The sequence below is a fragment of the Anolis sagrei genome, chromosome 12 (assembly GCF_037176765.1).
Source record: "Anolis sagrei isolate rAnoSag1 chromosome 12, rAnoSag1.mat, whole genome shotgun sequence".
Taxonomy (NCBI): domain Eukaryota; kingdom Metazoa; phylum Chordata; class Lepidosauria; order Squamata; family Dactyloidae; genus Anolis; species Anolis sagrei.
The window spans coordinates 22,709,166-22,732,022 of record NC_090032.1 but is presented as its reverse complement, the minus strand read 5'-3'; the positions used below and the strand labels follow the sequence as shown (position 1 = coordinate 22,732,022).

The 22,857-nt window shown below is 44.7% G+C and overlaps 1 protein-coding gene across 1 annotated transcript in view; it reads right to left on the bottom strand.

Annotated features, from left to right (window-relative positions):
* Positions 1–1,511: 1,511 nt before the first annotated feature.
* LMNA (lamin A/C) overlaps positions 1,512–22,857 on the bottom strand; it is a 53,653-nt gene continuing 32,307 nt past the window's right edge. The window contains exons 2-12 of the mRNA XM_067472599.1: positions 22,491–22,647; positions 20,566–20,691; positions 19,284–19,454; positions 19,049–19,174; positions 17,959–18,179; positions 13,448–13,685; positions 12,218–12,325; positions 10,861–10,980; positions 10,680–10,775; positions 7,296–7,571; positions 1,512–1,623 (exon numbers count right to left, since the gene is read on the bottom strand). Of these exons, the coding sequence (XP_067328700.1) occupies positions 1,597–1,623; positions 7,296–7,571; positions 10,680–10,775; positions 10,861–10,980; positions 12,218–12,325; positions 13,448–13,685; positions 17,959–18,179; positions 19,049–19,174; positions 19,284–19,454; positions 20,566–20,691; positions 22,491–22,647 (1,666 nt within the window). The 3' untranslated portion in view covers positions 1,512–1,596. The remainder of the gene's footprint in view (positions 1,624–7,295; positions 7,572–10,679; positions 10,776–10,860; positions 10,981–12,217; positions 12,326–13,447; positions 13,686–17,958; positions 18,180–19,048; positions 19,175–19,283; positions 19,455–20,565; positions 20,692–22,490; positions 22,648–22,857) is intronic.

Sequence of the window (22,857 nt, the reverse complement as noted above, 5' to 3'; positions counted from 1 at the left end):
AATGCTTGATTTTAATGGAAATCAAGGAAATTAATTGCTCAATTCTTAAATTTTACCTCAGTGTTAGTCTGATTTTGCATTTAAATGGCCGAGATTATTCCTGAGCATTGGATTTATAATCCCAGCCAATGCAAAAACACATGGCTTTGAATTTTAACTGAAATCAAGGGGACTTCTGGTAATTTTCTCTCAGTTCTTAAAATTTACCTCAACGTTGGTATGAATTTGAATTTAAATGGCTGGGATTATTCACGAGAATGGGATTTCTAATCCCAAACCTGTTTACAGATGGTTCAGATATTAACCTGGATCGAAACAACAAATAATCCCGCAATTAATTGGATTAATTGGGGCCACGTTTTGCATCTGGAACCTCAAAAGCCGAACTTGAAATTACCACAAACATTGGCCTAAAATCCTGGCCAATTTAAGTATGCATCAGATGGTAATCTGAGTCCTTTATGATCAAAACAACCAATAATCCCACCGTTAATTGGATGATTTGAGGCACTTTTTGCATCCAGAACCTCCAAACCCAACTTCTGAAATTACACAATGTTTGTCTGAAATAACCGGGATTATTTTGAGAATGGGATTTGTAGTCCTGGCTAATTTAAGAAAGTGTCAGGTTGTAACCTGAGTTCTTTTCTGAATCTAAACAACAAATTATCCCACAGCTAATTGGATTAATTAGGGCCACTCTTTGCATCCAGAACCTCAAAAACCGAACTTGAAAATATCACAACGTTGGCCTGAAATTTACCTCAACGCTGTCCTGAAATTTACCTCAGCGTTGGTCTTATTTTGCATTTAAATAATTGAGAATGGGATTTATAATCCGAAACCTGTTTACCGATGCGTCAGGTATTAACCTGAATCGAAACGGCAAGTAATCCCACAACTAATTGCATTAATTGGGGCCGCTTTTCGCACCCGGAACCTCAAAAGCTGGACTTGAAACGAGTGTCTCCATTTGTGAGGAGGATCTAAGTGCATGTTGAGGCGGACGTGGACCCCAAAAGAGGAAGGAAATCCCCTCAATTCCCACAAAAGAGAGACGTCAAGTGCAAAAACAAAGGGGAAGGGCCCCCAAGAAGGCCGCAAAAGGCCTTGCGCTCTGAGGGGTGCGCTCCCTTTGACAAGACAACACAACAACAACACGCCAATTTGGTATCCAAAGGGAAGAAACAAGTACACGGAGTAAACACACACACACATAGCATGAGAACACGGGGTCTCTTTTTTTTTTTGGCATTCGCCTCTTTGGCTTTGTCTCTTTTTTGTTACAAGGGAATTACTATTATTATTACTATTATTATTATTTTTGGCTGAAAAAACTGTGTTTTTTTCCTTCCTTAAAAAAACTCCTGATACATCTTTTTAGCGTTTTTTTTATATATATCTCTCTCGCTCGCTATGTATATATATGTCTATAGATCTATTTATCTATCTTTCTATCTATCTACTAAAGTATAAATTCCTGGTGTAGAAAATTAACTTTTTTAAAAAAAAAATCTCTTTTTTTTTTTGTCTTCTTCCATCTGCAAAACGTTAAGGAACATGATGTCGCTCGGCAGGCGGAAAGACGGACGGCCATTACATGATGCTGCAGTTTTGAGGGGCCTGCAAGGAAGGAAGGAAGGAAGGAAAACAGGAAAGAAAGACAGAAAGAAAGAAAGAAAGAAAGACGTTACTTCCCATCATTAATTGAACCGGTGCTGGTCTCTTTCCCTCCCTTCATTCATTCATTATAAAAGCTAATAATAATAATAATAGTAATAATAATAATAATAACGACAATAACAACAACATCACAGAGTTGGAAGAGGCCACAAGGCCCATCCTACAACAACAACAACAACGATAGCATACTTAGAAGAGACTACAAGGGCCATCCTAATAATAATAATAATATCATCACAGAGTTGGAAGAGACACAAGTCCCATCCTAACAACAACAACAACAACGATAGCATACTTGGAAGAGGCTACAAGGGCCATCCTTGTATTATATTATATTATATAATTACATATATTATAATTATATAATATATTATATAATTACATATATTATATTATATTATTATAATATGATATTATAATTATATATTATATTACATGTAATATTACTAATAATATTACAGTATAATTGATATAGTGTAATACAGCAATATTTAAAACTTATATTGTACTATGTTAATAACATATTGTATGTATATATACCTTCTAAGCAGCTCTGAGTCCCCTTCGGGGTAAGAAGGGCGGCATAGAAATGTCATCAATCAATCAATCAATAAATAAATCCTAATAATAATAATATCACAGAGCAGGAAGAGACTACAAGTCCCATCCTAATAATAATAATAATAATAATAATATCACAGAGTCGGAAGAGACCACAAGTCCCAACCTAACAACAACAAAACAACAATGATAGCATACTTGAAAGAGGCTACAAGGGCCATCCTAATAATAATAATAATAATAACAACAACAACAACAATGATAGCATACTTGGAAGAGACTAAAAGGCCCATCCTAATAATAATAATAATAATAATAATATCATAGAGTTGGAAGAGACCACAAGGCCCATCCTAACAATAACAACAATAATAATATAGTAGGATGGGCCTAATAATTTATTAGGCCCATCCTAATAATAATAATATCATAGAGTTGGAAGAGATTGCAAAGGCCCATCCTAGTAAGAATATCATCATAGTTGGAAGAGACCACAAGGCCCATCCCAATAATAATAATAATAATAATAATAATAATAATAATAATAATATCACAGAGTTGGAAGAGACCACAAGGTCCATCCCAATAATAATAATAATAATAATAATAATAATAATAATAATATCACAGAGTTGGAAGAGACCACAAGGCCCATCCCAATAATAATAATAATAATAATAATAATAATAATAATAATATCATAGAGTTGGAAGAGACCACAAGGCCCATCCTAACAATAACAACAATAATAATATAGTAGGATGGGCCTAATAATTTATTAGGCCCATCCTAATAATAATAATATCATAGAGTTGGAAGAGATTGCAAAGGCCCATCCTAGTAAGAATATCATCATAGTTGGAAGAGACCACAAGGCCCATCCCAATAATAATAATAATAATAATAATAATAATAATAATAATAATAATATCACAGAGTTGGAAGAGACCACAAGGCCCATCCCAATAATAATAATAATAATAATAATAATAATAATAATAATATCATAGAGTTGGAAGAGACCACAAGGCCCATCCCAATAATAATAATAATAATAATAATAATAATAATAATATCACAGAGTTGGAAGAGACCACAAGGTCCATCCCAATAATAATAATAATAATAATAATAATAATAATAATAATATCACAGAGTTGGAAGAGACCACAAGGCCCATCCCAATAATAATAATAATAATAATAATAATAATAATAATAATAATATCATAGAGTTGGAAGAGACCACAAGGCCCATCCTAACAATAACAACAATAATAATATAGTAGGATGGGCCTAATAATTTATTAGGCCCATCCTAATAATAATAATATCATAGAGTTGGAAGAGATTGCAAAGGCCCATCCTAGTAAGAATATCATCATAGTTGGAAGAGACCACAAGGCCCATCCCAATAATAATAATAATAATAATAATAATAATAATAATAATAATAATATCACAGAGTTGGAAGAGACCACAAGGTCCATCCCAATAATAATAATAATAATAATAATAATAATAATAATAATAATAATAATAATATCACAGAGTTGGAAGAGACCACAAGGCCCATCCCAATAATAATAATAATAATAATAATAATAATAATAATATCATAGAGTTGGAAGAGACCACAAGGCCCATCCTAACAATAACAACAATAATAATATAGTAGGATGGGCCTAATAATTTATTAGGCCCATCCTAATAATAATAATATCATAGAGTTGGAAGAGATTGCAAAGGCCCATCCTAGTAAGAATATCATCATAGTTGGAAGAGACCACAAGGCCCATCCCAATAATAATAATAATAATAATAATAATAATAATAATAATATCACAGAGTTGGAAGAGACCACAAGGCCCATCCCAATAATAATAATAATAATAATAATAATAATAATAATAATATCATAGAGTTGGAAGAGACCACAAGGCCCATCCCAATAATAATAATAATAATAATAATAATAATAATAATATCACAGAGTTGGAAGAGACCACAAGGTCCATCCCAATAATAATAATAATAATAATAATAATAATAATAATATCACAGAGTTGGAAGAGACCACAAGGCCCATCCCAATAATAATAATAATAATAATAATAATAATAATATCATAGAGTTGGAAGAGACCACAAGGCCCATCCTAACAATAACAACAATAATAATATAGTAGGATGGGCCTAATAATTTATTAGGCCCATCCTAATAATAATAATATCATAGAGTTGGAAGAGATTGCAAAGGCCCATCCTAGTAAGAATATCATCATAGTTGGAAGAGACCACAAGGCCCATCCCAATAATAATAATAATAATAATAATAATAATAATAATAATAATATCACAGAGTTGGAAGAGACCACAAGGTCCATCCCAATAATAATAATAATAATAATAATAATAATAATATCACAGAGTTGGAAGAGACCACAAGGCCCATCCCAATAATAATAATAATAATAATAATAATAATAATAATAATATCATAGAGTTGGAAGAGACCACAAGGCCCATCCTAACAATAACAACAATAATAATATAGTAGGATGGGCCTAATAATTTATTAGGCCCATCCTAATAATAATAATATCATAGAGTTGGAAGAGATTGCAAAGGCCCATCCTAGTAAGAATATCATCATAGTTGGAAGAGACCACAAGGCCCATCCCAATAATAATAATAATAATAATAATAATAATAATAATAATAATATCACAGAGTTGGAAGAGACCACAAGGCCCATCCCAATAATAATAATAATAATAATAATAATAATAATAATAATATCATAGAGTTGGAAGAGACCACAAGGCCCATCCTAACAATAACAACAATAATAATATAGTAGGATGGGCCTAATAATTTATTAGGCCCATCCTAATAATAATAATATCATAGAGTTGGAAGAGATTGCAAAGGCCCATCCTAGTAAGAATATCATCATAGTTGGAAGAGACCACAAGGCCCATCCCAATAATAATAATAATAATAATAATAATAATAATAATAATATCACAGAGTTGGAAGAGACCACAAGGCCCATCCCAATAATAATAATAATAATAATAATAATATCATAGAGTTGGAAGAGACCACAAGGCCCATCCTAACAATAACAACAATAATAATATAGTAGGATGGGCCTAATAATTTATTAGGCCCATCCTAATAATAATAATATCATAGAGTTGGAAGAGATTGCAAAGGCCCATCCTAGTAAGAATATCATCATAGTTGGAAGAGACCACAAGGCCCATCCCAATAATAATAATAATAATAATAATAATAATAATAATATCACAGAGTTGGAAGAGACCACAAGGTCCATCCCAATAATAATAATAATAATAATAATAATAATAATAATAATATCACAGAGTTGGAAGAGACCACAAGGCCCATCCCAATAATAATAATAATAATAATAATAATAATAATAATATCATAGAGTTGGAAGAGACCACAAGGCCCATCCTAACAATAACAACAATAATAATATAGTAGGATGGGCCTAATAATTTATTAGGCCCATCCTAATAATAATAATATCATAGAGTTGGAAGAGATTGCAAAGGCCCATCCTAGTAAGAATATCATCATAGTTGGAAGAGACCACAAGGCCCATCCCAATAATAATAATAATAATAATAATAATAATAATAATAATATCACAGAGTTGGAAGAGACCACAAGGTCCATCCCAATAATAATAATAATAATAATAATAATAATAATAATAATATCATAGAGTTGGAAGAGACCACAAGGCCCATCCTAACAATAACAACAATAATAATATAGTAGGATGGGCCTAATAATTTATTAGGCCCATCCTAATAATAATAATATCATAGAGTTGGAAGAGATTGCAAAGGCCCATCCTAGTAAGAATATCATCATAGTTGGAAGAGACCACAAGGCCCATCCCAATAATAATAATAATAATAATAATAATAATAATAATAATAATATCACAGAGTTGGAAGAGACCACAAGGCCCATCCCAATAATAATAATAATAATAATAATAATAATAATAATAATAATATCATAGAGTTGGAAGAGACCACAAGGCCCATCCTAACAATAACAACAATAATAATATAGTAGGATGGGCCTAATAATTTATTAGGCCCATCCTAATAATAATAATATCATAGAGTTGGAAGAGATTGCAAAGGCCCATCCTAGTAAGAATATCATCATAGTTGGAAGAGACCACAAGGCCCATCCCAATAATAATAATAATAATAATAATAATAATAATAATAATAATATCACAGAGTTGGAAGAGACCACAAGGCCCATCCCAATAATAATAATAATAATAATAATAATAATAATAATAATAATATCATAGAGTTGGAAGAGACCACAAGGCCCATCCTAACAATAACAACAATAATAATATAGTAGGATGGGCCTAATAATTTATTAGGCCCATCCTAATAATAATAATATCATAGAGTTGGAAGAGATTGCAAAGGCCCATCCTAGTAAGAATATCATCATAGTTGGAAGAGACCACAAGGCCCATCCCAATAATAATAATAATAATAATAATAATAATAATAATATCACAGAGTTGGAAGAGACCACAAGGCCCATCCCAATAATAATAATAATAATAATAATAATAATAATAATATCATAGAGTTGGAAGAGACCACAAGGCCCATCCTAACAATAACAACAATAATAATATAGTAGGATGGGCCTAATAATTTATTAGGCCCATCCTAATAATAATAATATCATAGAGTTGGAAGAGATTGCAAAGGCCCATCCTAGTAAGAATATCATCATAGTTGGAAGAGACCACAAGGCCCATCCCAATAATAATAATAATAATAATATCACAGAGTTGGAAGAGACCACAAGGTCCATCCCAATAATAATAACAATAACAACAACAATAATAATAATATCCTAGAGGTGTGAGGCCTCCCTTGTGACCTCTGCCTTGGGGCCCCACCAGCCCCGGGATCCCTTGGTGGGGGATGCGGGTCCTCGGACCCTTTGGGCGTGGGCCACTGACCTGCTGGTGGGGGCTGGCTCCGCCCAGGATGTAGGAGCGGGGCAGGAGCCCCTCGGCCAGGCTGGAGCCCCCCGTGCGGTAGCTGCGGGTGATGGTCAGGCTGGAGGAGGAGGAGCCCCCCGAGGAGAGGGTGGTGGTGGCCCCCCCTGCGGCCGCGGTGGCGGAGGAGTTGGAGGCCCCCCCGGACTTCTCGGCCGGCTGCCCACACGAGCCACACAGGATGGTGCGCGAGCGCAGGTTGTACTCCCCGGGGTCCCCAGAGGCACTGCAGTGGCTCTACAGGCAGGTAAAGAAGGAAGGAAGGAAGGAAGGTCAGATCAAGCTCATTCGCAAAGGGAGGCCTTCCCTCTGTCGTTGGCTCTACTCTTATTTCCTCAATACTTAACGATGGAGTATATCAGGAACCACAGAGCCCTCCGGACACCAACTCCCAGCAAGATGGAGGAAGACAGACACAGAGAGTAAGGAAGAGGGGCTGATTGGGTAGAGGATGATCATGAGATAGATAGATAGATCAATAGACAGAAAGAAAGAAAGAAAGAAAGAAAGAAAGAAAGAAAGAAAGAAAGAAAGAAAGATAGATAGATAGATAGATAGACAGGATTATTAGATAGATAGATAGATAGATAGATAGATAGATTTATCATCAGATAGATGATTGGATATAAGATGATCATCAGATTGTATATAGGATGATCATCAGGTAGATAATGCTAATAATATACTAAAAATATAATATAATATTTATAATATTATAATGTAATGCAATATAATACTACTACTAATACAATATTATAATTATATATTTTATATTACATGTAATATTACTAATAATATTACAATGGTATAGTACAATATAGTAATATACAGGGTTAGTCAAAATGAATAGGCCCATTCAGCTACAATTATTATTATTATTGGCCTATTCATTTTGACTAACCCTGTATAATACTGATATTGTGCTATGCTAATAATATAATATATATAATATTTATAATATAATGTAATACAATATACTACTACTAATAATAATACAATATTATAACTATATATTTTATATTACATGTAATATTACTAATAATGTTACAATATAATGGTGTAGTACAATATATAATACTGATATTGTGCTATGCTAATAATATAATACATAGTGTATATATATATATATATAATATTTATAATGATTAGATAAAATAGGTAGATAAATAATGATTAGATAAAATAGGTAGATAAGAGAATGATTAGATAAAATAGATAGGTAGATAAATAAATAATGATTAGATAAATAGGTAGCTAAACAATTAGATAAAACAGGTAGATAAATAATCAGATAAAATAGATAGAGAATGATTAGATACATAGGTAGATAAATTAGATAAAATAGGTAGAGAATGATTAGATGAATAGGTAGATAAATTAGATAAAATAGGTAGATAGAGAATGATTAGATGAATAGGTAGATAAATCATGATTAGATAAAATAGATAGAGAATGATTAGATAAATAGGTAGATAAATAATTAGATAAAATAGGTAGGTAAATAATGATTAGATAAAATAGATAGGTAGAGAATGATTAAATAAAATTGAGAATGATTAGATAAATAGGTAGACAATTAATTAGATAAAATAGATAGGTAGAGAATGAGAGGATGCTCATCAGATAGAGAGATGGATGGAGGGAGGGGAAAGGAGAGAGACGGGTAGGTCGAAGATGCTCTTGTTGGCTTGAATACTCCAATCATGGGCCAGATGGGGACGTTTAAGCTCCTCCCACTCGTGAGCCCGTTCCAACCAATTAATTTCTATGGGACACCAGGTATGCAAAATATAGGTATATCACATAGGTATGCACTCCAACATCAGTGACAACCCATCAATTTTTGCAGGGCTTGCTGAAGAACAGGCGGGTCTTCCTTTTTTGTGGAGTACAGCTGAAGCATTTGCAGCAGAGCCCACTGTAAACAATGCACCTTGTTGCTCATAGATGGGTGTAAATTGACGACCGTTGCCAAATATTTTGGGGCCCCCAACACTGAGCTAAAGGGGTTGGGACCTAGATGACCTTAGAGGGTCCCTCCCCCATAATGGATTTGGAAGGTGCTCCCCAGAACTCACACGGTGGTGACGGTGGTGGAGACCGTCTTCGTCTTCATCATCGTCATCCTTTGACGATCGTGTCCAAATATTTTGTGACCCCCAACACTGAGCTAAAGGGGTCGCGACCTACAGATTACAACTAGATGACCTTGGAGGGTCCCTCCCACATTATGGATTTAGAAGGTGCTCCCCAGAACTCACATGGTGGTGACGGTGGTGGAGACCGTCTTCGTCTTCACCATCGTCATCCTTTGACGACCGTTGCCAAATATTTTGTGACCCACAACACTGAGCTAAAGGGGTCGCGACCTACAGATTACAACTAGATGACCTTAGAGGGTCCCTTCCACATAATGGATTTGGAAGGTGCTCCCCAGAACTCACATGGTGGTGACGGTGGTGGAGACCATCTTCATCTTCATCATCGTCATCCTTTGACGACCGTTGCCAAATATTTCGGGGCCCCCAACACTGAGCTAAAGGGGTCGGGACCTAGATGACCTTGGAGGGTCCCCCCCACATAATGGATTTGGAAGGTGCTCCCCAGAACTCAGATGGTGGTGACGGTGGTGGAGACCGTCTTCGTCTTCATCATCGTCATCCTTTGACGACTGTTGCCAAATTTTTGTGATCCCCAACACTGAGCTAAAGGGGTCGCGACCTACAGATTACAACTAGATGACCTTAGAGGGTCCCTCCCCCATAATGGATTTGGAAGGTGCTCCCCAGAACTCACATGGTGGTGACGGTGGTGGAGACCGTCTTCATCTTCATCGTCGTCATCCTTTGACGATCGTGGCCAAATATTTTGTGACCCCCAACACTGAGCTAAAGGGGTCGCGACCTACATATTACAACTAGATGACCTTGGAGGGTCCCTCCCCCATAATGGATTTGGAAGGTGCTCCCCAGAACTCACACGGTGGTGACGGTGGTGGAGACCGTCTTCGTCTTCATCATCGTCATCCTTTGACGATCGTGTTCAAATATTTTGTGACCCCCAACACTGAGCTAAAGGGGTCGCGACCTACAGATTACAACTAGATGACCTTGGAGGGTCCCTCCCACATTATGGATTTAGAAGGTGCTCCCCAGAACTCACATGGTGGTGACGGTGGTGGATACCGTCTTCGTCTTCATCATCGTCATCCTTTGACGACTGTTGCCAAATATTTTGTGATCCCCAACATTGAGCTAAAGGGGTCGCGACCTACAGATTACAACTAGATGACCTTAGAGGGCCCCTCCCACATAATGGATTTGGAAGGTCCTTCCCAGAACTCACATGGTGGTGACGGTGGTGGATACCATCTTCGTCTTCATCGTCGTCGTCCTCGTCATTGACCACGATGGTGCGCACCAACTTCCGCATGGCCACTTCCTGTGGGGGGGAGAAGAGGAAGTGAGGACACACGGGGGGCCGAGAGCCTTTCCCATCATCCACCCCCGAAGGGAGGGCCTTGTACCTCTCCGGAGGAGGTGAGGAGGGCGGTGCGGAGGCTGTCCCCGGATCCCCAGGAGGACTGGTTCTTCCAGACCATGTCGGTCGGAGGGTTGTGGGTGACCCCGGCCCCCGAGGCCCAGATCTACACAGAAGGAGGAGAGAAGAAACCGTCACGGCGCTTCAGGAAGACACAGCGTCCAACCTCCTTCCACCCAGACATCTACTCATGCTCAGAGATGTTGAGGAGTCCCATTGTGACCCCTCAAGGAGATCCTCGGCCACTCGGCACGCGATGAACACACTCCCAGGCAACAGCGTCCCACCTCCTTCCACCCAGACATCCACTCATGGTCAGAGATGTTGAGGAGTCCCATTGTGACCCCTCAAGGAGATCCTCGGCCACTCGGCACGCGATGAACACACTTCCAGGCAACAGCGTCCCACCTCCTTCCACCCAGACATCCACTCATGGTCAGAGATGTTGAGGAGTCCCATTGTGACCCCTCAAGGAGATCCTCGGCCACTCGGCACGCAATGAACACACTCCCAGGCAACAGCGTCCCACCTCCTTCCACCCAGACATCCACTCATGGTCAGAGATGTTGAGGAGTCCCATTGTGACCCCTCAAGGAGATCCTCGGCCACTCGGCACGCGATGAACACACTCCCAGGCAACAGCGTCCCACCTCCTTCCACCCAGACATCCACTCATGGTCAGAGATGTTGAGGAGTCCCATTGTGACCCCTCAAGGAGATCCTCGGCCACTCGGCACGCGATGAACACACTTCCAGGCAACAGCGTCCCACCTCCTTCCACCCAGACATCCACTCATGGTCAGAGATGTTGAGGAGTCCCATTGTGACCCCTCAAGGAGATCCTCGGCCACTCGGCACGCGATGAACACACTTCCAGGCAACAGCGTCCCACCTCCTTCCACCCAGACATCCACTCATGGTCAGAGATGTTGAGGAGTCCCATTGTGACCCCTCAAGGAGATCCTCGGCCACTCGGCACGCGATGAACACACTTCCAGGCAACAGCGTCCCACCTCCTTCCACCCAGACATCCACTCATGGTCAGAGATGTTGAGGAGTCCCATTGTGACCCCTCAAGGAGATCCTCGGCCACTCGGCACGTGATGAACACACTTCCAGGCAACAGCGTCCCACCTCCTTCCACCCAGACATCCACTCATGGTCAGAGATGTTGAGGAGTCCCATTGTGACCCCTCAAGGAGATCCTCGGCCACTCGGCACGCGATGAACACACTTCCAGGCAACAGCGTCCCACCTCCTTCCACCCAGTCACCCACCCACTCATGGTCAGAGATGTTGTGGAGTCCCATTGTGACCCCTCAAGGAGATGCTCAGCCACTCACCGTCACCACCTGCCCCGCTTTCAGGGTGAACTTGGGGGGGAACCGATACACAATGGGGGCCTCTTCTCCGTTCTGGCGCTTGATCTGCCAGCTCCCCAGCGCCTGGTCCTGCAAGAGGGTCACCAAAGGGAGCGTTGAGCCCGGAAGGGACTGGACAGCAACCTGGGACTCCCTAGATCAGTGGTTCTCAACCTCCCTAATGCCGGGACCCCTTAATACAATTCTCATGTTGTGGTGACCCCCAACCATAACATTTTTGGTGTGACTTCACAACTGTAATTTTGCTGCTGTTTTGAATCATCACATAATTATCTGATATGCAGGATGTATTTTCATTTACTGGACCAAATTCGGCAGAAATGCCTGATATGCCCACATTTGAATTCTAGTGGGATTGAAGGGGAGATTGATGCTGTCATTTGGGAGTTGTAGTTGCTGAGATTCATAGTTCACATACAATCAAAGAGTATTCTGAACTCCAGCAATGACTAAATTGAATCAGTCTTAGCACACAGAACTCCTATGACCAACAGTAAATACTGGAAAGGTTTGATAGGCATTGACCTTGAGTTTGGGAGTTGTAGTTCACCTACATCCAGAGAGCACTGAGGACTCAAACAATGATGGATCTGGACCAAACTTGGCATGAATACTCAACATGCCCAAATGTGAATACTGGAGGAGGTTAGAGAAAATAGACCTTGACATTTGGGAGTTGTAGTTGCTGGGATTTATAGTTCACCTACAATCAAAGAGCATTCTGAACTCCAACAATGAGAGAATTGGGCTAAACTCCCTACACAGAACCCCCATGACCAATAGAAAATACTGTGTTTTCTGATGGTCTTTGGCGACCCCTCTGATATCCCCTCGCGACCCCCCCCCAGGGGTCCTGACCCCCAGGTTGAGAAACACTGCCCTAAATTGTGTGTTCCAGGAATGATGGACCTTGGCCTTTCCTATATTTTCATCTTTGTTCTACTCTACTCCAAACTCAAGAACAGGAAACAGCAAAACAACAGAGAGGAAACAATCTGGGACAGCTAATCACCTCTCAACAAAAGATAGCCCCAGGCACTGCCAGGCCATCCAATGCGAATCAAGGTGGTCAGTTGAGACATTCACCCCTAGCTCCAGCAGACAAGGGTTCTTTGTCCCACCCTGGTCATTCCACAGATATATAACTGTTTTTTATCCAAGCCAGGGAATCCCGCCCCAAGGCAGACCCACCTCGCTGGACTTGTTGCGGAGGCGGATGAACTTCCCCTCCAGGTCCACTTCCTCCACGGCGACCCTCCCGGTGGTCCGGGCGTGATGGGAGAAGTTGGTGCGGCTCTCTCCGCCGCCGGTGCTGCCGGCCCCCAGCTTGCGCTTCTTGGCCGAACTCTGCATGGAGGAGGAGGAGGAGTGGGAGATGCGGGTGCGAGAGCCGCTCTTCTGGGAGGTGGGACTGGGAGACAGGCGCAGCCTAAAGAGAGAGGAGGAGGAGGAGGAGAAGGGGAAGAAGGTGAGCAAGGAAGGAAGGCCACTGGACCCCGATACACCTGCCGTGGACTAGCGCCCAAACGGTGCGTGCCTCCCCCTGAAAGCGCTATGGTTGGGAAGGAAGAAGCCTTGTCTCTAGATCCCTGCGGTCTTGCTTTCACCTGGATCTGTGTAACCAAGCCGAGTTTTGTTCCCTGCCTGCATGGAGAGGCCATGCCTTCCTTCTTCTTCTTCCCAGAAGCCTCTAAGGTGCCCCCCTCCCTGTCAGGAGTCCTAAGATTGTGCTAAGATCGTCTGGAGGGGCCCTGCTCTCGATCCCACCGGCCTCACAGGTGCGGCTGGTGGGGATGAGAGACAGGGCCTTCACAGTGGTGGCCCCTCAACTCTGGAACTCCCTTCCACTGGAGATCAGAACTGCCCCTTCGATCTTAACCCCTCCCTGTCAGGAGTCCTGAGATCGTGCTAAGATCGTCTGGAGGGGTCCTGCTCTCGATCCCACCGGCCTCACAGGTGCGGCTGGTGGGGACGAGAGACAGGGCCTTCTCGGCGGTGGCCCCTCGACTCTGGAACTCCCTTCCACTGGAGATCAGAACTGCCCCTTCGATCTTAACGTTCAGGAAACAAGTGAAATCGTGGCTTTGGGGATTGGCATTCGACGAATGAGCCATGATCCTGTGATATGGATGGATGGATGACGACGAATAATGATTTTTGATGACGACTGACCACTGTAATTATAGGATTGTATTTGGCTATTTCTTACTTCTTGGGAGGAGAGCAATGTCCAGTCTCGATAAAGTAGTGAAGAGTAGAGACATCAGACTGGCAACCAAGATCCATTGCCTAGTCAAGGCCATGGTCTTCCCTGGAGTAGTCACCTATGGAGGTGAGAGCTGGACCTTCGGGAAGGCTGAGCCAAGGAAGAGAGGCGCTTTTGAGCTGTGGTGTTGGAGGAAAGTCCTGAGAGTGCCTTGGACTGCGAGAAGATCCAACCAGTCCATCCTCCAGGAAATAAAGCCCGACTAAAGCTCATTGGAGGGAAGGAGACTAGAGGGAAAGAGGAAGTCCTTTGAATGCCACATCATGAGGAGACAGCCAAGCCTAGAGAAGGGAATGATGCTGGGGAAAGGGGAAGGCAAAAGGAAGAGGGGCCGACCAAGGGCAAGGCGGATGGAGGGCATCCTTGAAGTGACTGGACTGACCTTGAAGGAGCTGGGGATGGTGATGGCTGACAGGGAGCTCTGGCGTGGGCTGGTCCATGAGGTCACGAAGAGTCGGAGACGACTGAACAAATGAGGAACAACAATTTGGCTATTTTAATGTTTTAGTGTGATTTAGAATATGATGTTTTAATGACTGTCTGTAATATTGATGTTGGAAACTGGCCTGAGTCCCTCAAACGGAGGTGAGAAGAAGACTGGGATACAAAACTGCTCAATAAATAAATAAATTTCTGACGGCATGAAGACATCACGAATTCCCTCCGTGACCTCCTGACGGAATCATCCTGGCTGAATCCATTCTCTCTCTGTGACATTTTGAAGGCCAGCAGAGGGCGCTGGAAACCATGTTATGGAAAATGTGAAGCAACCAGTTCGAATATGGAAACTGAGAAGAGGGGGAGATGGGCAGGAAAGGCGTCTGAAAGGAAGTGGTGGTGGGAAAAAGTCAGCAGTGTCTTTCTTTGCTGCAGAGATACAAGCAATATATCCATTTCCAAGCAAGACCGGCTTGTGAGTGCTTATTTAATATTGCCATAGAGATCCTACAGTCTGACAGGACCCTTCTGTTCAAGAAGGAAGCATCGTGAGGCCTCTCTCTTCCTCGAGTCGGCACCAGGTCCTCTCCTCCCAACGTTCGCTCCCTTTCTTGATGCCCACCCCTTCTTCTTCCCAGAGGGAGCACCAGGAGCCCTCCTGCTTCCACACAGAGACATGAGGTGACCAGGGGAGCATTTGCACAGCTTAGGCTCATGCGCCAGCTGCGCCCGTATCTCGGGAAGTCTGACTTGGCCACGGTGGTACACGCTCTGGTCACATCCCGCCTTGACTACTGCAACGCTCTCTACGTGGGGCTGCCCTTGAAGACGACCCGGAAGCTTCAGCTGGTTCAGCGCGCGGCAGCCATGTTACTAACTGGAGCGGGGAGCAGGGAGCATACAACGCCCTTGTTGTCCCAGCTCCATTGGCTGCCGATTTGCTACCGGACCCAATTTAAGGTGCTGGTTTTGGCCTACAAAGCCCTAAACGGTTCCGGCCCAAAATACCTTTCGGACCGCGTCTTGGCCTACAAGCCCACGAGGACCTTGAGATCGTCTGGGGAGGCCCTTCTCTCGATCCCGCCTGCCTCACAGGCACGTCTAGCGGGGACGAGGGAGAGGGCCTTCTCGGTGGTGGCCCCCCGGCTGTGGAACACTCTCCCTGCAGACATCAGACAGGCGCCCTCCCTCATGTCCTTCCGAAAAAGCCTCAAGACATGGCTGTTCAAGAAGGCATTTAATTAAGTGCTATAACAATGTGGTAAAGATGACTGGAATGGAACAAGGAATATGAGATTGGTTATGATTCCACTATGAGACGAAGCGGATTTTTAGTGTAGTTTTTGTAATTGTTATGTAGTTTATATGTTGTTGTAATTGCCTCTTTGTAAACTGTCCTTTATATGTGTGTACACCGCCATGAGTCGCCCTAAAGGGCTGAGAATGGCGGTTAATAAATGCATCAAATAAATAATAAATAAATGAGAGTCAGCCTTGGGGGGGGGGGGGCTCTTCTCCCAAAGTTGGGGGACTCTCTTTGTGTCTATCTACTCTTATATTTTATTTTTCTTCCCACAAGTCTTGAATGTGCCTTGATTGTCCTTGTTTTGAGAAGAGAGCACCAGGAGGCCTCTCTCTTCCACACAGAGACATGAGAGTCAGCCTTAGGGGGGCCTCTTCTCCCAAAGGTAGTGGACTCTCTTCACGGCAACCGACTCTTTTATCTGTATAGGGTACTTCCTCCTCCTTCTTCCCAGAATTCTTGAATGTGCCTTGATTGTCCTTGGTTTGAGAAGAGAGCACCAGGAGGCTTCTCCCTGACACACAAACATGAGTCGGCCTTAGGACTTCTCCCAAACTTAGGTCACTTTCTTGATGTCTACCTACTCCTCTCTTTGTACCGGGCGCTTCCCCCTTCTTCTTCTTCTTCTTCTTCCCACAAGTCTCTAATGTGCCTTTGTTTGAGAAGAGAGCACCAGGAGGCCTCTCTCTTCCATACAGAAACGTAAGAGTCAGCCTTGGGGCCTCTTCCACCAAAGGTAGGGGACTTCCTTCATGTCTACCTACTCTCCTATTTGCAGAGGGTGCTTCCACCTCCTCCTTCTTCTTCCCAGAGGTCTTCAATGTGCCTTTGTTGTCCTGTTGTTACCTGTGGCCACACCACACATGCGTTCCCCCCCCCCCCGGGCATTTCCTCCCTCGTAACGCCCCCCCCCCCAGCCCGGGACCCACCTCTCCTCCTCTCCCTCAAGGAGCTTGCGGTAGGCGTTGATCTCCATGTCCAGGGCCTACTTCTTCTTCTACTACTTCTTCTTCTACTACTTCTTCTTCTTCTACTACTACTTCTACTTTTTCTACTTCTTCTTCTACTACTACTTCTACTTCTTCCCCCCAGAGGTCTTTCATGTGCCTTTGTTGTCCTTTGTTCGAGAAGGGAGCACCAGGAGGCCTCCCTCTTACACTGAGTTGGCCTTAGGGGACTTTCCTTTGCATACCTGAGGTCTGTTACCTGCAGACACACAACGTACGCGTTCCCCTCCTGGGCATTTCCTCCCTCGTAACGCCCCCCCCCCCCCAGCCTGGGACCCACCTCTCCTCCTCTCCCTCCAGGAGCTTGCGGTAGGCGTTGATCTCCATGTCCAGGGCCTACTTCTTCTTCTACTACTTCTTCTTCTACTTCTACTACTTCTTCTTCTACTTCTTCTACTACTTCTACTTCTTCTACTACTTCTTCTACTACTTCTACTTCTTTTACTTCTACTACTTCTACTTCTTCTACTTCTACTTCTTCCCCCCAGAGGTCTTTCATGTGCCTTTGTTGTCCTTTGTTTGAGAAGGGAGCACCAGGAGGCCCCTCCCTTACGCTGAGTTGGCCTTAGGGGACTTTCCTTTGCCTACCTGAGGTCTGTTACCTGCGGCCACACAACGTACGTGTTCCCCTCCTGGGCATTTCCTCCCTCGTAACCTCCCCGTCCCCCCCCCCCAGCCCGGGACCCACCTCTCCTCCTCTCCCTCCAGGAGCTTGCGGTAGGCGTTGATCTCCATGTCCAGGGCCAGCTTGATGTCCAGCAGCTCCTGGTACTCATCCAGTTGCTGCTGCATGCGGGCCCGCATGTCGGCCATCTCCCGCTCCTTCTCGGCCAGGATGCGGCGGCTGCTGTCCCGCTCCCGCACCAGCGCGTCCTCCAGGTCCCGCAGCTTGGCCTCCTTGGCCGCCAGCTGTGAAGAAGGCACCAGGGAAAAGGGCACGCTTAGGGGAACATCCTACGCATTGGGGAGAACTAAGGGGTTCCCAGGGGCCATTCAGTCCACCCCTCCTCAATGCAGGAGAGAGCCTTTCAAGGAAGGAGACCCTCTCTGGGCTCTCACTGTGAAGAAGATCCTCCGAATGCTGGATAACATCTTCTCTTTGCTTCCCAAGGTCTGGCCCAACTCCCTGAAGTTCCTCCCATATGAACCCATCCTACATCTATTTCCTTGCCTCTCTCCTTCTTAAAAATAGGACGACAAGTGGGGCCTGACCAATAAGGGCTGCATTGGTCAGGCCCCACTTGTCGTCCCCACTTGTTTTTAAGAAGGCTTTCCCTCCCCTGGACTTAATCAAAACCAGGCTTCTATTACTATAGGCCAGGCATGTAGCCGGGGGGGGGGGGGGGGGGGGCTTGAGGGGCTTGAGGGGCTTCAGCCCCCTCCCCAAATTCTCATGGTGGTTCGCAAAAAGGCCTTCCTGGTGCATTATTTGAACTGTTATGTTTATTCATATCATGATCTGATCACCATACTCAATATATCCCAGATGCATGATGGGGGTATTGGGGTAATGATACAAAAGGTTTGCTAGGGTAGACCCTCTTTCACTCAGACTCAGCCCCCCCCCGAAACTCAGCCCCCCGAAACCCCCCCTGAAAAAAACTCAGCCCCCCCCCCCCCCGAATTGAAATCCTGGCTACGGGCCTGCTACAGGCTAGAATAGCCTTCTCCTTCTTTACTGCAGCATCCCACTGCTGGCTCATGTTCAATCCAGGGTCAACCACACACCCAATCTCCTCTTTTTCCGGAGGGGTGAGGGATCCCCGCCCCACCCTCACCTGCTTCTGGAGCTGGCTGAGCTGAGCGGAGAGGCTGTCGATGCGTATGCGCGTCTGCTGCAGCTCCTCGTGGGCGGCCCCCGCCATGCTGCTGTTCCTCTCGGCTGACTGCTTGGCATTCTCCAGCTGCAGAGAGAGAGAGAGAGGCCGAGAGAGGCCCAGAAACCGTGAGGACGACGAGGAGGAGAAGGGAGAGGACATGGGTTGGACCGAGTGTCGAGGGGCGGGGGCTCACCTTGGCGCTGTAGGTCTTCTCCAGCTCGTCCTTGTACATGCGCACCTGCGCCTCGTGCTGCCCCCTCAGGTCATGCAGGGCCTCGGCCAGCTTGCTCTCAAACTCCTGCTGACGCCCGCTGTCGATCTCCACCAGCCGCGTCTCGTGCCGGCGCTTGCTCTCACGCAGCTCCTGAGGTGGAGAGAGAGGGGGGGATACACGTTGGGGCACACAGTACAGGCACCACCACCCTCAGGCGCAGGAGGGTCACCAAAGATGGATGCAGAGGTGGCTCTAGGTAATTTTCAACTGTAAGCAAACAGTATTTTGGCGTGCCCCCCCCCCAACCAATCATTGATATATATTTTCTGTTTGTCGTGGGAGTTCTGTGTGCCATATTTGGTTCAATTCCATCGTTGGTGGAGTTCGGAATGCTCTTTGATTGTAGGTGAACTATACATCCCATTAGCTACACTTGCCGCACTTGCTCCCTTGCCTGGCCCGCTTTGGGTCTGGAGGCGTGCCTGAAGACCCCGGCGTGTGCACCAAAAGTCACCTGTTCTCCTGACTTTCTCCTCAGCCATTGGGACCAAGAGAGAGAGAGAGAGAGAGAGAGAGAGGTGGAGATGCCCACCTTTCCTGAATGTAGGCCCAAAAACAAAGGAGGGAGTGGAGGGGGGAGATACCCCCAGCCGGAGGGGCTCTCTCTCTCTCTCTCTCTCTCTCTCTCGGTCCCAATGGCTGAATAGAAAGTCAAGAGAAGAGGCGACTTTTGGTGCGCATGCTGGGGTCTTCAGACACACCTCCAGACCCGAAGCGGGCCAGGTGTGGTGGCTCCGCCCTTGGCCCACCCATGGATTGGGGAGAGGAGAGGAGGCGGGTGGAGCGCCGGGGGATCGGGAAAGGGAGCCGGTCATGGGAAAGGGATCGAACGCGGAGAACAATTGAGCGCCGGCTCTGCTCGCGCACCCGGTGGCCGGGTGGAGCAGGAACGAGAGGGGCGAGGCGAGGCTCAAGGGCCCGGCCCTTTGGGAAGAGGATCGCCCGGCAGCGAGGCAAGAAAGCCGAGGCTCCCCCCGGACTGCGAGGGCTGTTGTGAGCTGAGGGGGCACTCCTCAAGTGGCGGTCGAGGGGCATTTACAGAGGCGCCTCTGCACCCCTGGCAAAAAAAGTGTTCTGCGACCGCTTACTTCGCGTAATGGACGAGCCGCCCCTGGATGGATGTAGCCTGGTCCCCAATAGGACAAAAGAAGCCTCCCAAGCAATGTGAACCAGGAACATGGACAACCTCTCCCGTCCTCACCTCGCTGTAGATGTTCTTCTGGAAGTCCAGCTCCTCCTTCAGGGTCTGGAGGCGGTTCTCGGCGTCCACCCGGCGCAGCATTTCGTCCTGAAGCTGCTTTTTGACCTCAGCCAAAGCAGCTTCCACCTGAGAAAGAAAGAAGGAAGGGAAAGAGAAAAGCCGGTCAGAGAGAGAGAGAGGGAAGGAAGGAAAGGAGGACGGATGGACGGGCAGGAGAAGGCTCCTCCAATTGGAGAGGATGATGATAATAATAGGTTGCAAGTCCTGTGCATATAGAAGCCTGCCTTGCTGCACACAGGGAGGCACCACAACCCACATAAAGTCTAAAGCAACCCTTTGCACTAGGCCAATGGTTTTGCTTGCCTCGAAGCTTTGGTTTTGCTGCCCTCTCCTGGACACCACTGGCTCTTCTCTCTTCTTGAAAAGGAAAGTACCCTATTTGGATTGTGGTAGTTTTTTTGGGCTATGTGGCCATGTTCGGGAAGCATTCTCTCCTGACGTTTCGCCTGCATCTATGGCAAGCAACCCAATACAACAGCCAGATGGACTCACCTTGTTGTGTTTATAATAATAATAATAATAATAATTATTATTATTATTAACTTGGGAAGGGTCCAAAGTGCGATCCAATACAACAGCCAGCAGAGTGTGTGCTGTGGACTCACCTTGTTGTGTTTATAACAATAATAATAATAATAATAGTAATAATATTTGCCGATACATGACACAGTCCTAGACACTGAGGAAGTGTCTGACATGTGATCCAATACAACAGCCAGCAGAGTGTGCTGTGGACACATCTTGTGGTGTTTCAAGTAATAATAATAATAATAATAATAATAATAATAATAATCCTAGACACTTGGGAAGGGTCCGATGTGTGATCCAATACAGCAGAGTGTCTGTTGTGGACTCATCTTGTTGTGTTAATAATAATAATAATAATAATAATAATAATAATAATAGTCAATACATCACACAGTCCTAGACACTCGGGAAGGGTCCGACATGTGATCTAATTCAACAGCCAGTACAGTGTGTGTTGTGGTGTTAATAATAATAATAATAATAATAATAATAGTAATACCTTTATTTTTATACCCCGCCAAGCATCTCCCCAAAGGGACTCAGGGGGGGGCTTACAAGGGACACGCCCAATTTTCCAAGTAAAACACAACCAATAAAACATCAGATAAAATATAAAAACTGATATTGCACTATGCTAATAATATAATATATTGTATGAAAATAGATCTTGTAAGCCGCTCTGCATCCCCTTTGGGGTGAGAAGGGTGGCGTAGAAATGCCGTAAATAAATAAACAAACAAATAATAAAAACAACACCGTCATAAAAAACACCAGAACAATAAGGCTGAGAATAGAATATTGCTGAGGTGCGGACTCACTGAGTGCAATACATCCTGACGAGTGCAATGCTATAGCAGGCAACAACAACAATAGGCCTAGTCCAGTGCTTCTCAACCTGGGGTCCCCAGATGTTTTTGGCCTTCAACTCCCAGAAATCCTAACAGCTGGCAAACTGGCTGGGATTTCTGGGAGTTGTAGGCCAAAAGCATCTGGGGACCCCAGGTTGAGAAGCACTGGACTAGTCCATGGCTGTCCATGAGCTCCATCCCAGGCATGGTCCAAGTCCAAACCCACCCTCCCTCTTCCCTCCCAGTGCTTTGGAATTCAACTCCCACAACGAGGACCTGATCTTACAATTGGCTGTGCCATTGCGTGCGATAGCTGGCCTGGGCCTACTTTGGCCCTCCCTCCAGGGCACTGTGAGGAATGGTGGGAGTTGGAGTCCAAAACACCAAGAGGGAGGTCTGGAGTTGGGCCAGGCCTGCTCGATCTACTCGCTGTTGTGGTTGTATTATTCTGAGATACAAATCAGGGGATGTGGGAATGGGGGTGCGCACCTTGGCCAGCTGTGCGCGGAGGTCGCGGGCTTCGGTGTCGAGGGTGCGCTTCTCTCCCAGGGCGGTGCTGAGGGCGGCCTCCTTGGAGTTGAGCAGCGCCTCCAGGTCCTTCAGCCGGGCTTGCGCCGAGAGCAGGTCCCCTTCCTTCTTGGCATTCCTGGAAAGGAAAGAAGGAAGGAAGGAAGACACCGAGGAGGAGAACGTCAGGAAGCTGCAAAGCCAGGCCGGAGAGGGTGAGGACGGGGCCGGGAGTCAACATACGAGAGCCACGTTTCAGGGATGAGGTGCAAATCTGTTTTCGTAGTAACAACAACAACAACAACAACAACAATAATAATAATAAACTCTGAAAAGTCACGTGCTGTCT